The 17,946-nt window shown below is 37.5% G+C and overlaps 1 protein-coding gene across 2 annotated transcripts; it reads right to left on the bottom strand.

Annotated features, from left to right (window-relative positions):
- Positions 1 to 420: 420 nt before the first annotated feature.
- usp46 (ubiquitin specific peptidase 46) lies at positions 421 to 17,034 on the bottom strand. 2 transcript variants are annotated; one of them, XM_084432058.1, is made up of 10 exons: positions 17,009 to 17,034; positions 16,260 to 16,418; positions 10,003 to 10,083; positions 6,933 to 7,146; positions 4,776 to 5,017; positions 3,718 to 3,794; positions 3,534 to 3,617; positions 2,585 to 2,782; positions 2,187 to 2,265; positions 421 to 1,759 (listed from the first exon to the last, which is right to left on the bottom strand). In XM_084432058.1, the coding sequence occupies exons 2-10, from the start codon at positions 16,293 to 16,295 to the stop codon at positions 1,658 to 1,660; spliced, it is 1,113 nt and encodes a 370-aa protein (XP_084288184.1). In that variant the 5' UTR covers positions 16,296 to 16,418; positions 17,009 to 17,034; the 3' UTR covers positions 421 to 1,657. The 2 variants fall into 2 exon arrangements, with proteins under 2 accessions (XP_084288184.1, XP_084288183.1); XM_084432057.1 differs by lacking the exon at positions 17,009 to 17,034 and having other exon boundaries at positions 16,260 to 16,598.
- Positions 17,035 to 17,946: the final 912 nt, after the last annotated feature.

Genomic DNA, 17,946 nt, shown 5'->3' with positions numbered 1-17,946 from the left:
ACAGACACTGCATAGTCAATCTCACATTGTCTTGTTACAGTGTTCATACATCTATATTGCATGTAGTGTGGCATTAACATATAATTACATATTATAATGATCTTTGAGGAGTGTGAAAATACAAGTACCACAGACTTAGAATGGGCTCTAGAATCTAGATAACGCTAGAAAACCGTTCACTTATTCTACTGTTACACCGAACGAGCTTTGAACGGACAGAAAAAGGCAAATCATGAATTTTAGTTGTGGACTGCTTTTGCTCAGAGAACCATCTTACAGTATTTCTGAGCGAATAAAACAGTAAATGACTATAAAACATTAATCTAAATCAAACAAAAACATTAAAAAGCTATACACTGAAGAAACGGGAGTACCGATCAGTTGTTAGTGTTTCTGTGAGCTTAGCTTTTTTTTTTTTTTAAGTAGAAATGTCGGTGTAAAACGAGCGTGGAATGTTCATCTTGTCCCTGTATTGCACCTTGTTTCCCTTCGGTGACTGTTTGAAGTCACTCTCTCCCATTTATATACAAAATGAAGGATTATCAGTACATTTCCCTACCGTCTTCGATAAAGTTTCCCATTTATTCGAAGACAGATGCTCTTATACGTATATTAAATAGTAAAAGCCCTCTCAGATAAAATGCCACTCACCACAAAGTTGAAATAATTGTGCGCATTGTCTTATCGTAACAGCGACGTCGTATCAGATCCTTCGATAAGAGCTAAAGCTGAACTCTACAGATCGCAATGAAAAATCTCAAGGCTGCATGCTGTTGCATTTCATATCTGCGGCCCAGACTTTCATGTATTAACACCTCAAAGTAATGATAAAATGAAATGCCACGTCATCCAACTTCTAATAAATGACTAGGGACCAAGTTGCAACATCTATTTAGGAGAAAAAAGATGGATCCAACCAAACTGAAGAAACTAAATCAGGAATTAAATCTATGTAAGGCCATTACCTACAACGGAAGTTAGGTAACAACAGTGTTCGATAAGAATGCAAGGGAGACGAAAGCAGCATTTCAGCCTTGCAATTCTGCCCTTTTTTTTGTTACTGGAAGAGATTTCAACTTTTGAAAACTCTCTTGGTAACAAGACTATTTCTGGATGAACAGCAAAGTCACTTCAGAGCAGCTGCCTGCATTTACTGTCTAAATGCAGACACACGCACACGCACACACACAGAAATACACTCACTCATGTAACAGACTGCTCAGAATCATAATCCCACAACATGGTGAAATCCATGGAGTACCAGGACTCATTGCTCCGTTTGTAGCTTTTTGATTCCTTCAAGTTTTCACAAGTATTGTAGTATATGTTGTGATTTTTTTCATTGTGTTGCTTTTGTGTTACTTATTGTTGTTTTTTTGTTTATAAAGTGCCTTCCAGATGCAGGTGACTGACTTGAGGGTCAGGTTTAAAGATGTGTTTTATTCCCCCAGTGTGCAGCGAGTTTGGGAGAAAGGGACTTCTGGGAAATGTCATATTGGCAAATGGGACTAAAGAGGGCTTTTGGCACTCAGTCTCAGCTGGAGACCCTGAGTATGAGATGAGGAAAAGGAGAAGGATGTGGAAAAGTAACCTAGTGGACGTCATCTTCATGTATACCCTTCCTTTTGACTTCTTCTCGTGTTCCTCCTCTGCTCTTTCATTCTCTGGACTGATAGAACAGGATGTATCCCGACTCAGAGTTCTTGGAAATGTCAGAGGTCAAACCGTAAAACTCCTCTATCGCCTGTGCATCAATTTTCTGTGAGAGAAATGAAATGGATTTGAATAGAGAAAAATGTGGTGAGAGAGAGCAGGAAAGAGGAACGTTATATTCTGCATGCATTAGGGTTTATATTTTGTCTGCAAGTTAGTGTTCAGTAGGTTTTCTTGTTTTGTTTTTTGAAATAAGTCTCTTATGTTCAATGTATTTGATTAAACATACAGTAAAAAAAATCTTAATATATTTTAAATTGTAATTTATTCCTGTGCTGACACAGGATCAATATGCTTCTAATATGCTGATTTGCAGCACAAGAAACCTTTTGGTAATACTTTATTTTAGTGGCCTTGTTACATGTACTTACTGTAGTAAATAACGGTAAATTGTGCATAATTACACGGAAATAACCCTAAACCAAAAGTGTGTGTGGGTGTAAATGTATACTGTATATTAAGAAGGTGCATACCTCCACAATGTCATCATCAAACAGCAGCCAAAAGCCGTGACTCTTCACGATGCTGATGTAATGCCCTCTGTTTGGGCCACTAATACAAAGAGTTACAGAGGCAGTGTTTACATTTTTCAAGGAAATCAAATCATATTTTAAATATTTAGAAACTGAATATTTTCAATAAAGACATAAAACACCCATAATTACATTTATCTTTCCTGATAAATACATTATTCTTGAAGAAAACCCATTACCATTATGGTGTACTTTCAGACTACGACAAATTCGCAAATATTCGCAGCAAAGTGCATTAAGACTCCAACTGCTTATACTGTCAATATTGATCAAATATGACTGTGTTAAGTCAGACTGTTTTATATGTTGCAGATGTGCACGTTTGACAGTTCTCGTACCTGCCACAGTGGACCACCACAGCGACAAGGTCATACATGCGGTCGAGGTTGACGGCGTCTACAGAGGTGTTGAAGAGGCGGAGCTCCAGTGGAAAGACCACACGATAGCTCAGTTTAGTGTACCGATGCAGCTGCTCCATGTACTTAAAGCGCTTCAGATGAAGAGCCAAGATCATGGGCAGCTTCTTCACACGCATACTGCAACACATACAAGCCCAATCACAAAAAAAAATAAAAAATAAAATCACTGGCACGTATACTTTCACATTACAGTATCTAGAGCAGCACCACTGCTTTTCTCCCCACACTGCTGACACAGACTTTATTAATCTATGAATTAATTACTTATGTAATTACAGGCCACAATAATACTTTATATTACAAAAACTACATTATTAAAACAAATGACACACAAGCTTATTCTGGAATGGAATACTAGCATATTGTACTTTTTACATAGTATAATTAACAGTAATGAGAAATGTTGCATACAGTATATGCTACATTTTTGTCACATGACCACAATTTTGCACATATAATTCTCCAATCGTGAAAAAATTTTATTCTTTTGTTTGTCTAAAAATGTCTACACTTGTGCCAGTCTGATCAAATAATGTTAAAATCATAGCTAATAATCATGTGCACAGTAAACATACTGCTAAAATACTATGGAGTCACTAAATTGTTCACTTAACAGTTACTCTAATTTTGCAGTATTTCAGCTTAATAAACTAGACAGTTTTTGGGGAAAGTCTGCAACATTTGCATTACAGTTGATTCGCATTATTTCTTTAGCAAATCAGGTGATATGCTGCAATGTTTACACTCAGATTAACACCATTAGCATGAGTAGTGAATTCCTCCACATGGAAAGTATAGTAGTATGTCATTCTGAACAGTAGTTATATGCCCTACCACATCATATCAACACACATCCGCTGACGCTCACCGTTTCTGTGCCTCTTGTTTGCTACAGCACATCTCACAGTAGTATTTATACTCACTGCACAGGGTCTCTGTATTACTGAAGTCCCTGTAAAAGCCATCAGACAAGAATGAACACAGCGGGAAAGAACTGGTTGTGGCCATCAGCATGTGTGATTACTGTTACGTCATTGTGCGTGTATGCTTACCTGAGACAGTGTGTTATTGAAGTGTTCTGCTCAACATCTACAGACAAATCCAAAAAGTCTTCATCCTTGCTACTGACCTGTAAAAATGCAAGAAACAAATCAGCTACATATTGAGGAAGAAGAGAAAACACATCTATGCCCCATTAACAAAACCTCTTCAGAAACTCTGATCTCCCTCGCCACAGAGACAATCTTAGTTTTCAAGCATCTTCGAGGGGTAGAGAGTGATACGCTTTTTGGTGACGCCTTTCTACGATTTCAGCTGTTTAAGGTGAATGCGCTGAACTCTGGTGACCCGATTGTCTCCTGTTGTCTTGCACTTATTGCAGAAGATGTGAGCGAGGATGTGTTAAAGCACTGATAGCACTGTCGAGTCGAGTGGCAGTGTGTTAATTAGAAGAAAAAGGTGGTTAATCAACAGAGAACAGTTTCTTTCCTCAGGCAGCAAAGTTCAAGCGATTGAACAAATGTCGTTGTATAAGACCACTCACAATGATTTAGCAAAAAAACCAAACAGTCCTTCTAAGGCTGTCTAACAGAAGAGTACTATACAGAAAATATAGCTTTGCTCATACATTTACACATCCCTTTTAGAATTTAAATGTTTTGCATTTTTAAATAATTTAAGTATATTTTTATATTAAGTTTATGTACAGTAGTATTTCCCTGAATAAGCTGCATATCAGATATTAGTATACATTTCACAAGACTTAATTTTAAACAAATTATCCAGAAAAATATTCTTTATATTGCTTACAGCCTTCTGTGATGTTTTGCATTAATAAATGTGGTACCATATTTATTTCTTGTGGAATACATTGAAACATCTGTAAAATAGCTCCATCAGCTGTACTAAATAAAATAAATAAATTAAACAATAGAATACAAACTAATACATATTTATGAGATCCCTCTTATTATTATTTTTTAATGATATATATATATAAACGTTGCAGATTCTACCAGGATTATGTAAACTTTTTTTTTGCAGAACTGCACTTCAACAACATTTGCATCTGTGTATGAAGCAAACACTTGAGGTAACACAGCACTCATACCGTCTCACAGTTGAGACAGCGCGTCTCATTGGTCAGCGTGCCCTGGAAGATATCGTGAACCCAGGTGGGCTCGGCCTTGTTCTGTTCTGGCTCGGTGTCCGTGGCGATGGCAGTGCCGTTGTTCTTCAGCCGTCCATTCTGTTTCTCCTGTTTCTTCTCCTCTTGCAGGATGTCAGCCACAGTGTTCAGCAGGTAGTTCAGGAACTCGTGGGCATCCTGCTGCATGTAGTTATCAAACAGGTCTGTAGGAAAAGCCAGAAAGTGTAACATAAGATATCAATCCATATCAGTTTACTTGGAGGATATTTTGGTAGCATCCCCAGGTGACTATTTTCAATGTAATTAAAGAAAAAAAAATCTACTTTCTAAATGCATGTTATTGCATATATTTCATTTAAAAACATTTTTAGGTCGTAAGTTTTAATTAACTCGATCTTCCAGTGAATCCACGACCACCGCAGAGAATCAACCACCTCTCTGGGGATGTATGCTAGTCTTCTCCAATTATTTTGTCCTCTTAAACCCGACCCTTTCTTACAATGGACTGCAAGGTCACATTCAGATCCGCCTCCATCCAATCAACAACAGATGGATAGAACCAAATCGGTGGCCCACTTTTTTCCCCTTTTCCGATCATCTGGTACATCACAATTCGTAAGAAAATATTGGTCACTAGTACTACATCTGTTTCCTTGCAACTTCTCAAGTAGATCAATAAATCACTTAAACGGGATATTTCAAATCAGAAGTTCCATCTGGCAACAATTGCCTCGTAAATTAAGCTTCTTTAGCATAAATCATGTAAAAAAAAATTCTGCCTGTTCCAGTTAATGTCTATGTAAGTTCTAGCGAAAACAAACTCTATAAAAAGATGATTGACTCTTGAAACAGAAAGGTGAAGGTAGCATTTTGGACATGGTGTGATCATGTGAACTGAGAGGAACTCTATGGTCACACATTTGAGCACAATGTCGGTACATGCCATAGCATGTGCAATCATATACCTAACTCTCTGTGAGTGTGTGTAGCTGGTGAAGTGACGTCTCTCTGATAGAGGTCTGTATTGTTAATTCATAGAGAGGGCCTTTTCTGGAATGAGACAGAAGAACAAATCCTCTTTTATACTACATATTATCCCTCCCCTCTCCCTCAAAACACACACACCTGATCTGTTACACCTGCCTCTCATTCAGCATATCACACAGAGGCTTACTGTTAGTGCACAGACTTGATTTTTCACATAGTCCCCTGTCTGAACGCCAGCAATAGCTCTATTAGTTGCCAAAAAATCATGTTAATATCTTTACCCTCAAATAGATACACAAGCAGATTTTAAATTTCTCATAAACATGTTTTTCTGCAAATATGAACAACATCAAAGTGTGTCTGAGGATATTTTAGCAGTTTTGTGGGATTCTGGCTTGACAACAGATGGCTTAGTCATAGCAGACACCATATTTATCTTGATGTGAAAGAAAACAGGGACAGTACAGTCTGTTCAATATGTCTTTCTTTTGTGGATGTGTCGATCAATCAGTCAACATTGGAAATATGTTGTTTCACGAATTTCCAGGGACACAAAATTGGATGGATAGAGCCAAATATGGCATCTATTGTGATTAAGATCGAACAGATCGCAGTTAAGATGAAGATGTTGTGCTATTCATTTAGGAAAGTTGTTTTGGTTGCAGCTGAAGCTTCTTGATTCTTTTCAAGGAGGTCGATACCTGGAAAGCGCAATCCATTCCCATTCATCTCAATGGAAGCTGCTCAAAGCAGATATAGGTTTTGAGCCAATCACCTAAGCTGTAAATGCATTACGATTAATAATTTGAAGAATTAGGTCCCTATGATTTGCAGGATGCAGAAAACGTGGACATTTTGATGATTACAATTTAATTAAATCATATAAACAGAATCCAGAAATTTTTTAATGGAAAACACAAAATATGGGAAAAAAGAAAATCCTTCACTAGTGACTGTAAATGTGTGTGTGTATGTGTGTGTGTGTGTGTGTGTAAATTATGCAATTTCACAGCTACTTTTAAATGGACGTCAATGGAGAAAGATGCTTTCGTCTTCATAATGGTGTAGTTACATTATCTACCAGCAGGGGTTAACTAAGCCATGCTAACCAGCTAAACCTCGACCCCTCACCATTCTCCTTCCGCAGACGTGAGATGAACTTCTTGGGGGGGATCACGCCCACCTTCTTCTTCTGCGTGGCGATGCTGTGGAAGAGGTCGGCCAGACAGGTGAGAAGGTTCTCCTTTTTCTTCTGCTGGACTTTATACGCCAACACATTCTCCCTGAACGGCCGGCAGAAATACAGAGCCTGCAACACTGAGTTACAGTAACATGTGTTCCCAAACTAGAGAAAAAGACACAAAGAGAGGAATTCATTTAGGTTGAGCTAATCAATTCTTGAGCGGGAAACAAAGAACACTTAGGACACAATTAAATCTGATCTGTGAACCCGAGAGATCAAATCTGGAACAGTCTATGCTGGAGGTGCACCAGGGAAGAAGCATGCATGGGTTAAACAAACGTGGATCTAGACGAGACATTTACAATCAAGAAAGACATAGAAAAACTCCCTGCTCACCACTAAAAGCAAATCAAAGGGCTGAAAAAACTAATGGTGGAATCAAATGCTTTTAAAAACATGACCTACACGGCTGTTACTGTGACAACAGAGCATTGTTTCCCTACCAAAGGCCTTTTCCTGTCCACGCACACTGACAATGATGTGGTTTTAGGTGCTTTTACCCATTTTTATTGACAGTGAAAGCAGAGATATGACAGAAAATAATAGGAAGAAGAGGGTCAGAATCATGTCATGAGCACTCGGAAGTGACAGCAATGAATGATCGTGAGAACACAATAATAAACAAAAATGTTTTCACGCCAATCGAAATGTAGTAATTATTTGGAAATGAACTGAACCTCAAAAATGTGTTTTCAAGTCACATTTTTTTTAAACAACTGTTATTAACTTGACACATTTTTAGTGCATGATTAATATTTTATAATGTAACTTTTTTTCTTTGTAATAGTATGTTTTAATTAAAATCATTTATATGTTAATATAGCACATCTTTCTTTTTCTCACCCTCATTGACAAAATCACACATTAAGATTTACTATCAGCTCGTGTCAGCGCAAACTCTCTTTTGGCGTTAAAAAAATACTGTCAGGATTAACTAAAGACACGCTGTGAAAAAAATTGCGCTGACATTTTTTTGCAGCTGATCTTATTGCATATGCATTTGTAGGAGTTTACATTTCAGACGCAACATTTATGGGAGGAGAGTATTTAAATGAATCATGCAAGGTGATTTACTAAGGTTTGCGCTGGTCAATTTACTCTTATTTACACCATTATTTACAAAAAAAGCATGTCTTAAACCAGAGGCTAATTTGCGTTGCTCTTTGTAGATTGCGTTGGTCAATCTTTCGCGTTTTTGGCATTTAGTATGAATATGTTAGACTTACTGTTATCTATATGCTAGTGTGCTTCAAAACAATGACAAAATTTGCATTTAGAAGATATAAGGATTCAAAACGTACAGTCTCTCACTTCCGCCAATATGGATCAATGCTTTTGATGACATCACTCAGCACTTCAGCTTATCATCAGTTTTTCTGTCAAATCAAATGCTCTCTAGAATCTAAAGTCTGGTTTCACATTAGTGTCATGCGAACCACCTTCTGCGCACACAGTCTGCTCTGGTCCAGAGACAAGATAGCACAGAGCGGATCATACGCGCAAGTCAGCGCATACCAGAAAACGTATCGAACCCATTTGAATTCTGCACAGCATGCTATATTTTAAAGCGATATGAAGGATATTCGGAGGACAAACGGTTAGAGATTAGGAGGAAACTGCGGCTTTACTAAGCTCAATGGCTCTGGCCGAGCTGTGATATAAATTAAACGCTATTGGCAGTTTTATAAAAGGGGAGGAGCTGTTCGATATGTCCCACCCTGTCTTCCTAAATATTTAAAAGTTTTTCCTGTGAAAAAAAATTCTTCATGCCTTGAAATAGCTTGAATGCAATTCTACACCCTTGCTTCATTTAGTATACGTGGAACCATGAATATGCAAATTAGCCCCGCCTCCACTCACTCACACCAACTCAGAGATCCACTCGGCCAACTTACTGAGGTAAACGCTGCACAGTGGTATCGCTCTTTAAAACGTCAGACATATAACTGAAAAAATAATCAGTCAGTGGAGAAAGGCATATAGTTCATCATACACCAGCTATAGTGCTAAATCTATCCGATTTTTTATATCAACAGAAAAATATATCGGGATAACCTGGCTTCTCTTGAGACTTCACTGCTTCAGAGTGGTCATAGTTAATGATATGCTAAAGCCCGCCCACACATTGACGTGATTGGTTACAAGGTAGTTTGTGACGACAGAAACATCAGTTTTTGAGACTGTCTTTTTTCACTGCAGTTTTAAGGAGAAAATACTCAGCAATGGTGTTGGCATATTAAAAACACCACATAGACATATAAACAACATTAAAAACCACAGAGGGACTCTGTAATTCTTCTGCAATTCTCATTAGATCAGGGTGACAATTTTCCTTCTAATCTAAAAAAAGGAACAATAATAATAACTGTGACCTATTTTTTGTGGATCTCCTTCTAATCTAAATAAGTTAATAGCAAGAAAAATAATAACTGTGACCTGGTTTCTGTGGATCTCCTTACTGAATTTACTGTTCTGCCAAAACAAGAGGCAGCTTGGCCTGAAAGATTCAAGCTGAACAGTAATGTTCATTAATCATACCAGCTGCGCTAATGGCAGCAGGAATAAATACTATGTTGTCAAGCTGCCCTGTTCTGCAGTGAAAATCACATGCTAATATATTTAGCAGAAGAGTACAAACAAACGGCTCCCTTTTCTTAAAAATAACAAAAAAAGTGGGTTGCCAAGGTTGTGAACTGTGCTTTTTCACCAGTTCAACACTTAAGCTGGTTGTTTTGCCTCAATGTTGTTGTGTCCCCCAAATTTCCAATAAATAAAACTAAGCAATACAACATGGCATGATAACGCACACAAATGAGAAAGGCTCTGTTCACTAAACAAATAGGCAAAAAGTTACCATATGTATATTTTTTTGCTTCCTAACCAGGTTTTCACATCAATGGCTCACGTGTGAAGACATGTGTTTGTTTTAGGGTTAGACTGGCGCTGTGTGATACTTACGTTGACCAATCCAAAGTAGTGTTCATTAATGGGAAACTGCTCTGGACCAATGTCTTTCTCCAGAGCAGAGGCATTGGTGCCCTGAAATGACAGAAAGAGAGAGGGGAAAAAAAAGTTAAATATCTGTTAATTATATTGAATATTCATTCTCATTTAGAATTTTAAAAACAAAGTGAAAACACTCACAGCCACAGTATAATTATATTAAAAATTTTCTCTTAATGCCAACACATTAAATATTCCTTGCATTAAAGGATTAGTTCACCTCAAAATGAAAATTTCCTGACAATTTACGCACCCCAATGCCATCCAAGATGTTCATGTCTTTCTTTCTTCAGTGGAAAAGAAATTAAGTTTTTTGAGGAAAACATTTCAGGATTTTTCTCCACACAATGGACTTCAATGGCAACCAAGATGTTGAAGTCCAAATCAATGCAGTTTCAAAGGGCTTTGCACGATCCCAGCTGAGGAATAGGGTCTTATCTAGCAAAACGATCTGTCATTTTCTAAAAAAAATAAAAATGTATATACTTTTTAACCACAATTGTTCGTCTTGTGCTTGTCTGTGACGCGCCACGCATTACGTCATCATGTTGGTAAGGTCACGCTTCACGTCATCTATCTAAGTTATTTGTCTGTGTACTCCAGTTCAAAAAAGTAGGGAAGGGCGAAAAATTCCATCTCATTTTCTCCTCCAACTTCAAAATCGTCCGACATCTTTTTTTAAATATATTATTACATTTTTTTTCGTGACCTTTCCAACGTGATGACTTAAAGGCACAATATGTAACTTTTTTGCTTTAAAAATAGCAAAAATCACTATATCTATGTTATATATTTTTTTTTGTTGTGCACTTACATTATCCCGACTGTTTTCAACAACTTTCAAACCAGGAGAAATTTGCAATTTAATTCGAAGACACGTCCCGTTTCTTTATTTCCGTTTTGTCGCCGTCAATGGCGTCATATCCGCGTTGTCCCTGGTTTCCGCTCGTACTGCCATAGCAACCAGAGCTATGAACCAGAGCCCTGTGATAGTAACCAAAGCGACTGACGTGGACAACTGTGTAGTTCGCAATGTCTATATGCACGCTGTTGTTGTTTCGTTCAAACATTATGGACCATAATCACTAATCAGCAGCATTCGTGCATAGAGCGTATTGTGGTTAAAAAGTGTACACATATTTTTTTTAGAAAATGACCGATCGTTTCGCTAGATAAGACCCTATTCCTCAGCTGGGATCGTGCAAAGCCCTTTGAAACTGCATTGATTTGGACTTCAACATCTTGGTTGCCATTGAAGTCCATTGTGTGGAGAAAAATCCTGAAATGTTTTCCTCAAAAAACTTAATTTCTTTTCCACTGAAGAAAGAAAGACATGAACATCTTGGATGGCATTGGGGTGAGTAAATTGTCAGGAAATTTTCATTTTGAGGTGAACTAATCCTTTAAGCAACCAAAATGGAAATATTAGGAACAAAATCACAATGTGCCTTCACATTTTTATGACAGAGGCAGTTTAAAAGATAGCTAGAGAAAGAGTCATCTTGTACATGATGCTGCAAGTGGGACAATGACCTGTTCTGTTTTTTTTTGTTTTTTTGCTAAATATTTTTATTTTTATAATTTTCATAGTCGGTAAGACATAATTATGGCTGGTAAGCTTTGTCAATTCACTCACCATTGGAAAGTGTGGCAAACGTTATTTTAGTATTATTTATATACTACTATAACTTTTATTTATTTTCATTTTAAATTTAGTTTTAAGTTTAGCCATTTTATTGTGGTAAATTTTACAATTTAGATTCTGATCTAGTTACAGAATCATCTAGAAAAACGTTCTCATACATAACTATATACAACTCCTTATATCATGCACATTGCACAATATGCAGTTACGTATTTGATTTTGGTGTCCAGTGACCATCCATTCAAACTGGTAACAGTTATTACCGACAGCAATATTACCGACCCTAAACTTTAGAACAGTATTGTAAATGGCTGCCCTTTTATAACCCAACATATCTCTGGATGACTCTGAATGAGCAGATCAGGTAATGACTAAACACCACAATTGAATTCGGACATCAAAGTCATACATCAGTTAAGTCAAGACCGTGACTGACAGTTGAAAGATGGGAAATAGCCCCTTTCTCTATCTGTGCATTGTCTAGTGTAGTGTTATTAACCTGACTGAGACAGCATCCTTTTATCTGCAGGAAATATGAATCCGCAAAGTCCTTCATTTCCAGCACTAATAGATCTTTATTGCCTATTGAAATATAAATGCGGCATTGTGCAAGATATTTTTGGCAACATTTGACTTTAAATAGGGGTAATTTTCTCATTGTCTACACACAATTGTCAGCTAAGCCATCTTATGTTTCTGCACAGAAACACAAGCACACACAAATACATAAGGCAATATGTTGCCAGACGCATGTTCTCAAACTAAAGTACACGTAATAGAGTGGTGCAGGCATGACAAACATTTTTGAATGGGGTTTTGGTTAAATGGCTGAAATAAGGTCTGTGGAGAACACACATTTTATTCACCGACATCAAAATACATCAATACTACCCCACTCGTGATTTTTTTTAAGCTGTTACTTGTTTTGAAAAAGGCGGTTGCTAACAAGTGGCTGAATGAGACTAGAGGCTGTCGAGGAGATTAAACGGTAATCACGCCGAAAAGGTAAACTCATTTCGCTTTTACAGCCTTGTTATGCTTATAATTGTGCTCTTATAAACTATTCTAACTCAAACGTTCTGGGAAAATGTTTTTAGATAAAAACTGAAAGAGTTGTCAGTACGCTGGTGACGTTGAATTCGTAAGACCGAGGTGTAGTTCGTTTATATAGGCTATAGGCTTCAAAATTCATAAAAACTGTGTTCATCTGGATGGACAAAACGTGCAAGTATTATAAACTTTTGTTGTTCACAGAGCTTGTTTTCAGCGATAATCCAAAAGCAAAATGGGAAAATCCCAGTTTTTGATGAGGGCACCAGCGTGATGCACTCGTTGTCTTTTGACTTCCGGTCTGTTGTATTTTCACAGCGATTTTGCGTGTTTATTAATGAACAGCTCGTTAAATTCTTCCCGGTCGACTGACATTTGTTTAGTCATCTGCTTTAAACAGTACAGTCCTCATGATAACTTCCGTTAACTTTACATTAAGTATTTCAAAAGCTAATTACTCCTTGACAGCAATGCCATAGAAATATACAGAGCGACCGCAAAACGGAAGTTAAAAGACAATATTCTAAAGATGGCGGCGCCCTCGTTTCTCTGGCGTATAAGATCTATAGACTCATGTTTTCAAACTGAAGGACAGGCCTGCAGTTGTGCACACCAAACACACACTAATCGAAGTCATTTAAGCAGGAAAGAACATGGAAGACATAAAGAAGAACATTTCATTAGCTTGCCTTGTATCCACGGTCAATGAGCCACTACAAGACGTGGCCCCAAACACATGCCGATGAACAAATGAACCCTGTCCATCTATTAGTTACATAACTAGCACTAAACAGCAGTCAGACGTTAAGTCTGAGCCCCCTCATGCTGTGAATAATTCACTCTTCATGTTCCTAACCACATCTAGCCCTGGCTGACGCAGCACCTGCAATTATCTAAGGATGAACAACTGACAGTGGTTAGAGGTTCAGGCCAGTTTCAGGCAATGAAATAATATACTCACATTAGCCTTCTTAAACCCCCTTTTTAAAATGGCTCTACAGAAAGCGCTACAGGGAGGATAAGTGAGATCAAATAAAACACAAATATTAGATGAAAATCTGAAACTTAAAAAAAAAGAAAAAGCTTAAACCAAAAATTAGAAATGTTGCCTAACTTGCCTTGGCAACTAACTGAAAAGTTTAACTGCTTTTATTTTAAAGCCTTAACTGCAGAACATAAGGAAACTGCAAGGAAACATCTAGATCTTTCTTTTCTCAAAATCGTAGCCTACTTTGAACCAGTAAAAGATCCTTACCTTTGAAAACTAATTTAACATTCCTATGGCAAATTACAATATCCTCTTTTTTAAGTGAAAAACTTCTAAAGTGAGCATAATCTACTGTATGCTTGATGTGTCAAGTCACGCACCAATCAAAACCCTCAGCGTGCATCTGAAGTGGTTCAACCGGAGGAAATAATCCATAATTTATCTGCTTTATTGATATCATTTTCTTATCTGGATTTCAGCAGTGGTGTGTAACGCAGCCCCTTTGGTGGGTTGAATTCTATATACATTCAATTGTAGTCCTTTAAAAAGGCACCTGAAATAATAAACTAAAAGAAGTGTAGTGTTGTCAACAAAAATGTAGATCCTCTCAGTACTACTTTTTTTTTTTTTTTTTTATCACTGCTCATTGACCTTAAAGTCAAATACACAAAAAATTATGTCAAAATGCCGGTCATGGCGAGTATTCACGTAGACAGTCTGAGATGTTTTAAGTGAACGTAAACAGTCGAAAGAAAACGCATGTGTAACAGTATAATGGATCCATGTGTCAGGTCTTAAAGGGATACTCCACTTTTTTTGGAAATAGGCTCATTTTACAACTCCCCCAGAGTTAAACAGTTGAGTTTTACCGTTTTCGAATCCATTCAGCCGATCTCCGGGTCTGGGGGGGTCCCACTTTTAGCATAGCTTAGCATAATGAATTGAACCGGACAAGACCATTAGCATCTCTCTCAAAAAAATGAACAAAGAGTTTCGATATTTTTCCTATTTAAAACTTGACTCTTCTGTAGTTACATCGTGTACTAAGACCGACGGAAAATGAAAAGTTGCGATTTTCTAGGCTGATATGGCTAGAACTATACTCTCGTAATAATCAAGAAACTTTTCTGCAGTACCATGGGTGAAGCAGGCGTAATGATATGACGCAGCACCTGATAATAGTCCCCAGCTCAGTAGCCTATTATCAGGCGGCATGTGCTGCGTCATATCATTACGCCTGCTTCACCCATGGTACTGCAGCAAAGTTTCTTGATTATTACGCCGGAATGAGAGTATAGTTCCTAGCCATATCAGCCTAGAAAATCGCAACTTTTAATTTTCCGTCGGTCTTAGTACACGATGTAACTACAGAAGAGTCAAGTTTTAAATAGGAAAAATATCGAAACTCTTTGTTCATTTTTTTGAGAGAGATGCTAATGGTCTTGTCCGGTTCAATTCATTTTGCTAAGCTATGCTAAAAGTGGGACCCCCCAGACCCGGAGATTCAACTGTTTAACTCTGGGGGAGTTGTAAAATGAGCCTATTTCCAAAAAAAGTGGAGTATCCCTTTAAAGTGACAGCAGCCTAATATACCTTCTGCCAAATTATGAGATAATATTACAAATATCTATATGGCAGTTTTTCCCCATGGTATCAATGTCAGAATTGTGGCCAGTGAAAAGGCTAAATGACTAGTAACTTTGGAAAACCACTAGCTACAGTGGCTGGTGAGCAAAAAATTAATGTCAAGCTCTGGCCACCAATATATAGTGCATCCCAATAAATAATACTAAAATAACATCTAGTTCATATATAAACAAAGATAAATCAGACATATTCTCAATCCCTTGATGTCGTTCCAGCGGTTAACAGCTCAAAAAGATATCATATAGTTTCAGAAGTCAATATTGGCTACTTTTATGGTGCCGTTTCAACCTTTCTGAATTTTGAAAGTGCAGTCTCCATTCATTCTAACTGCACAGAACGAAGTGACCTGTACATTACAAAAAAAAAAAAAAATCATTTTGGGTGAACTATTCTTTTAAGATCAGCTCTTTAAAACGCAATAATCTTTCAACACGTTTTATAGCTTAATTTTTCAAATTGGCATTACAGCAATAAAAGAGAGTAAATGTTTATGCAAAGCACACAGCCACTCATTTACATTTCAGGAAGCAAAAATTATAGATACCCATTAAAAACAGACTAGCATACTATTTTATCACTGAGACTGTTTTATCGTTTAAAATTCCAAGATTAAAACACAGATCCTAGCCTGAGCTATCAAAACACAAAGGGGGCATCACTGATACTGCTATTTTTCTTTAGGTAAAGACATTTTATGCAATTTCTTACACTTTCAGTTTATTATTTGAGCATGTAAATATTTCTAGTTATGATAGATGGGTTCATTACAGCGGTGATCCATGCATACATCAGCTCATAAATGAGGTCATGCACCTGATTGTGAGGAAAGCCATTCAACCATCATTACGTAAGAGCTAGCCAGCGCAGTATCCACTCACTTACCATATTACAAATGGAGGCGATGTTTCTGACAGTCATTTAGTTTATAAGGTGCCCCTCGTTGCCATCTTTATGAATTAAACATGATAGTAACAGCAGTACACTGACAGGCCAAGCTGCAATCCCAACCGAGGACAGCAATCAGTGACCATTCAATTCCCGCTGCTCATGCAAAGTGCAAACAAAGCGATAGATAAACGTCTACGGCTATTTGTTTTCTTCATGGCTACTGCAACTAAGAATAAAAATACAGAATATATTTATTGTAAACATCTTTGCCAGTTGTACGTACTAAACGAAACAATTCACATCCTGGATTAGCGATAAAACCCCGCCTACTGAGACGCGATTGGTGCATTTGTTGTATACGACATGAAACGCTGCTCAGTTGATTGACAGGTTGATTTACCAATGAATATCGAAACCATTCGTTCGAACTTTCGTTGTGGCCAATAGAATTAGGATTAGATAGTGTGGGTCTGCGGGTTGTCCCACAGTTCACAACTTTACAGTACATTCAAAATCCATAATGAATTATGAAGAAACTATAAAGGTAGATTATACATTTCTTCCAAACGTCAACATTAGGTACTCTTGTACATCACACACACTGATACATACAAATATCAGGCGCAATATTTTAAATGCGAATGTATAAAAAGGGAATTTCTCGAGAAATAGTTTGCGAATATGACCCTGTTGTTGTAAAAACTGTCTCATATGCCCTGCTGATTGTCATTCATTTACTTTACCCCTGGATTGCGATGTCTGATTCGTGAATTATAGTTCTTTTGAGTCGGATCTTTTCCCAAAACCAGTCTGAGCTATTAGTTCACCCAATCGGACTGACTCGTCCAAGCGATTCTCGGAATCGTTTTGTCTTTACATGAACCGTTTAAAAGAACTGAATCGCGGAAATGAAAAGGAGGCGGTCTCTTTAAATGTCCCATAATTCCACGCAGCGGTCACATGTGTTCATTTCGCAGAGATCTCACACCGGATCGGACGCAACATGGGCCCTGGTAAGTGTCTACATTCACAGGTCTTTGTACTAGAATACTTTTTTTCTTATATGTCTGAAGTTATGTATCAGTTTACATGTACATGTAAACTGTGCTGTAAATAGTGTGTTTGCTAGAACAGTTATAGTTAGATTAATTTAGCATCGAAAATGCACAGAAAAGTGAAATAGCTAGTAGAAAAACAGGAATGGCTTAATTAAAACATGTTGTACGTCTTGGTATTAAAAACCATGATCATAATGTGGAAGTGTGCACAAGATGTGCAGGAAGGCCACGTGTGGCTCGTGGACGCACGTGGCGGATGTGCGGCCTGTCTCCCCGCTGATGCATATTACACTCACGTGTTTTCTTTCTTTAAATAGTTTGTTCGTCTGAACCCCCTGACTGAAGAGAAACGTGCAAGTTTCGATGATGTTCACTATAACGGTAAGGAAGCGTTTCTCAACTTTAATTTAAGGTCCTCAGTGACAAACAAAAGGGGGAAATCTTTCTCTTATTACTCCAGATCTTGCTCAAGGGAAGCTCTAACGTTACTCTAAAACATAATATTAGTTTATGCATTATTACTGATGTGTTTTTTTTCTTCAATCCTCATGTCTAGGCTCCTATATTGGTTTGGCCCTGAGCCAAGGCCACACTCGTGCTGAAGAATCCTTCTCTAAAAATTC

The sequence above is a fragment of the Rutilus rutilus genome (assembly GCF_951802725.1).
Source record: "Rutilus rutilus genome assembly, chromosome: 15".
Classification (NCBI taxonomy): domain Eukaryota; kingdom Metazoa; phylum Chordata; class Actinopteri; order Cypriniformes; family Leuciscidae; genus Rutilus; species Rutilus rutilus.
The sequence above is the reverse complement of the archived record's forward strand: the minus strand, read 5'-3'. Positions and strand labels throughout refer to the sequence as shown.

Excerpts from the sequence above, each read along its gene's own strand:
- usp46 (XM_084432058.1), bottom strand. The coding sequence starts at position 16,295 with ATGACTGTCAGAAACATCGCCTCCATTTGTAATATG. Across the intron at positions 5,018-6,932 it reads ACGTCTGCGGAAGGAGAATG|ACCTGTTTGATAACTACATG; the intron begins GTGAGGGGTCGA and ends CTTTTCCTACAG. Across the intron at positions 3,618-3,717 it reads TCAATAACACACTGTCTCAG|GGACTTCAGTAATACAGAGA; the intron begins GTAAGCATACAC and ends TGGCTTTTACAG.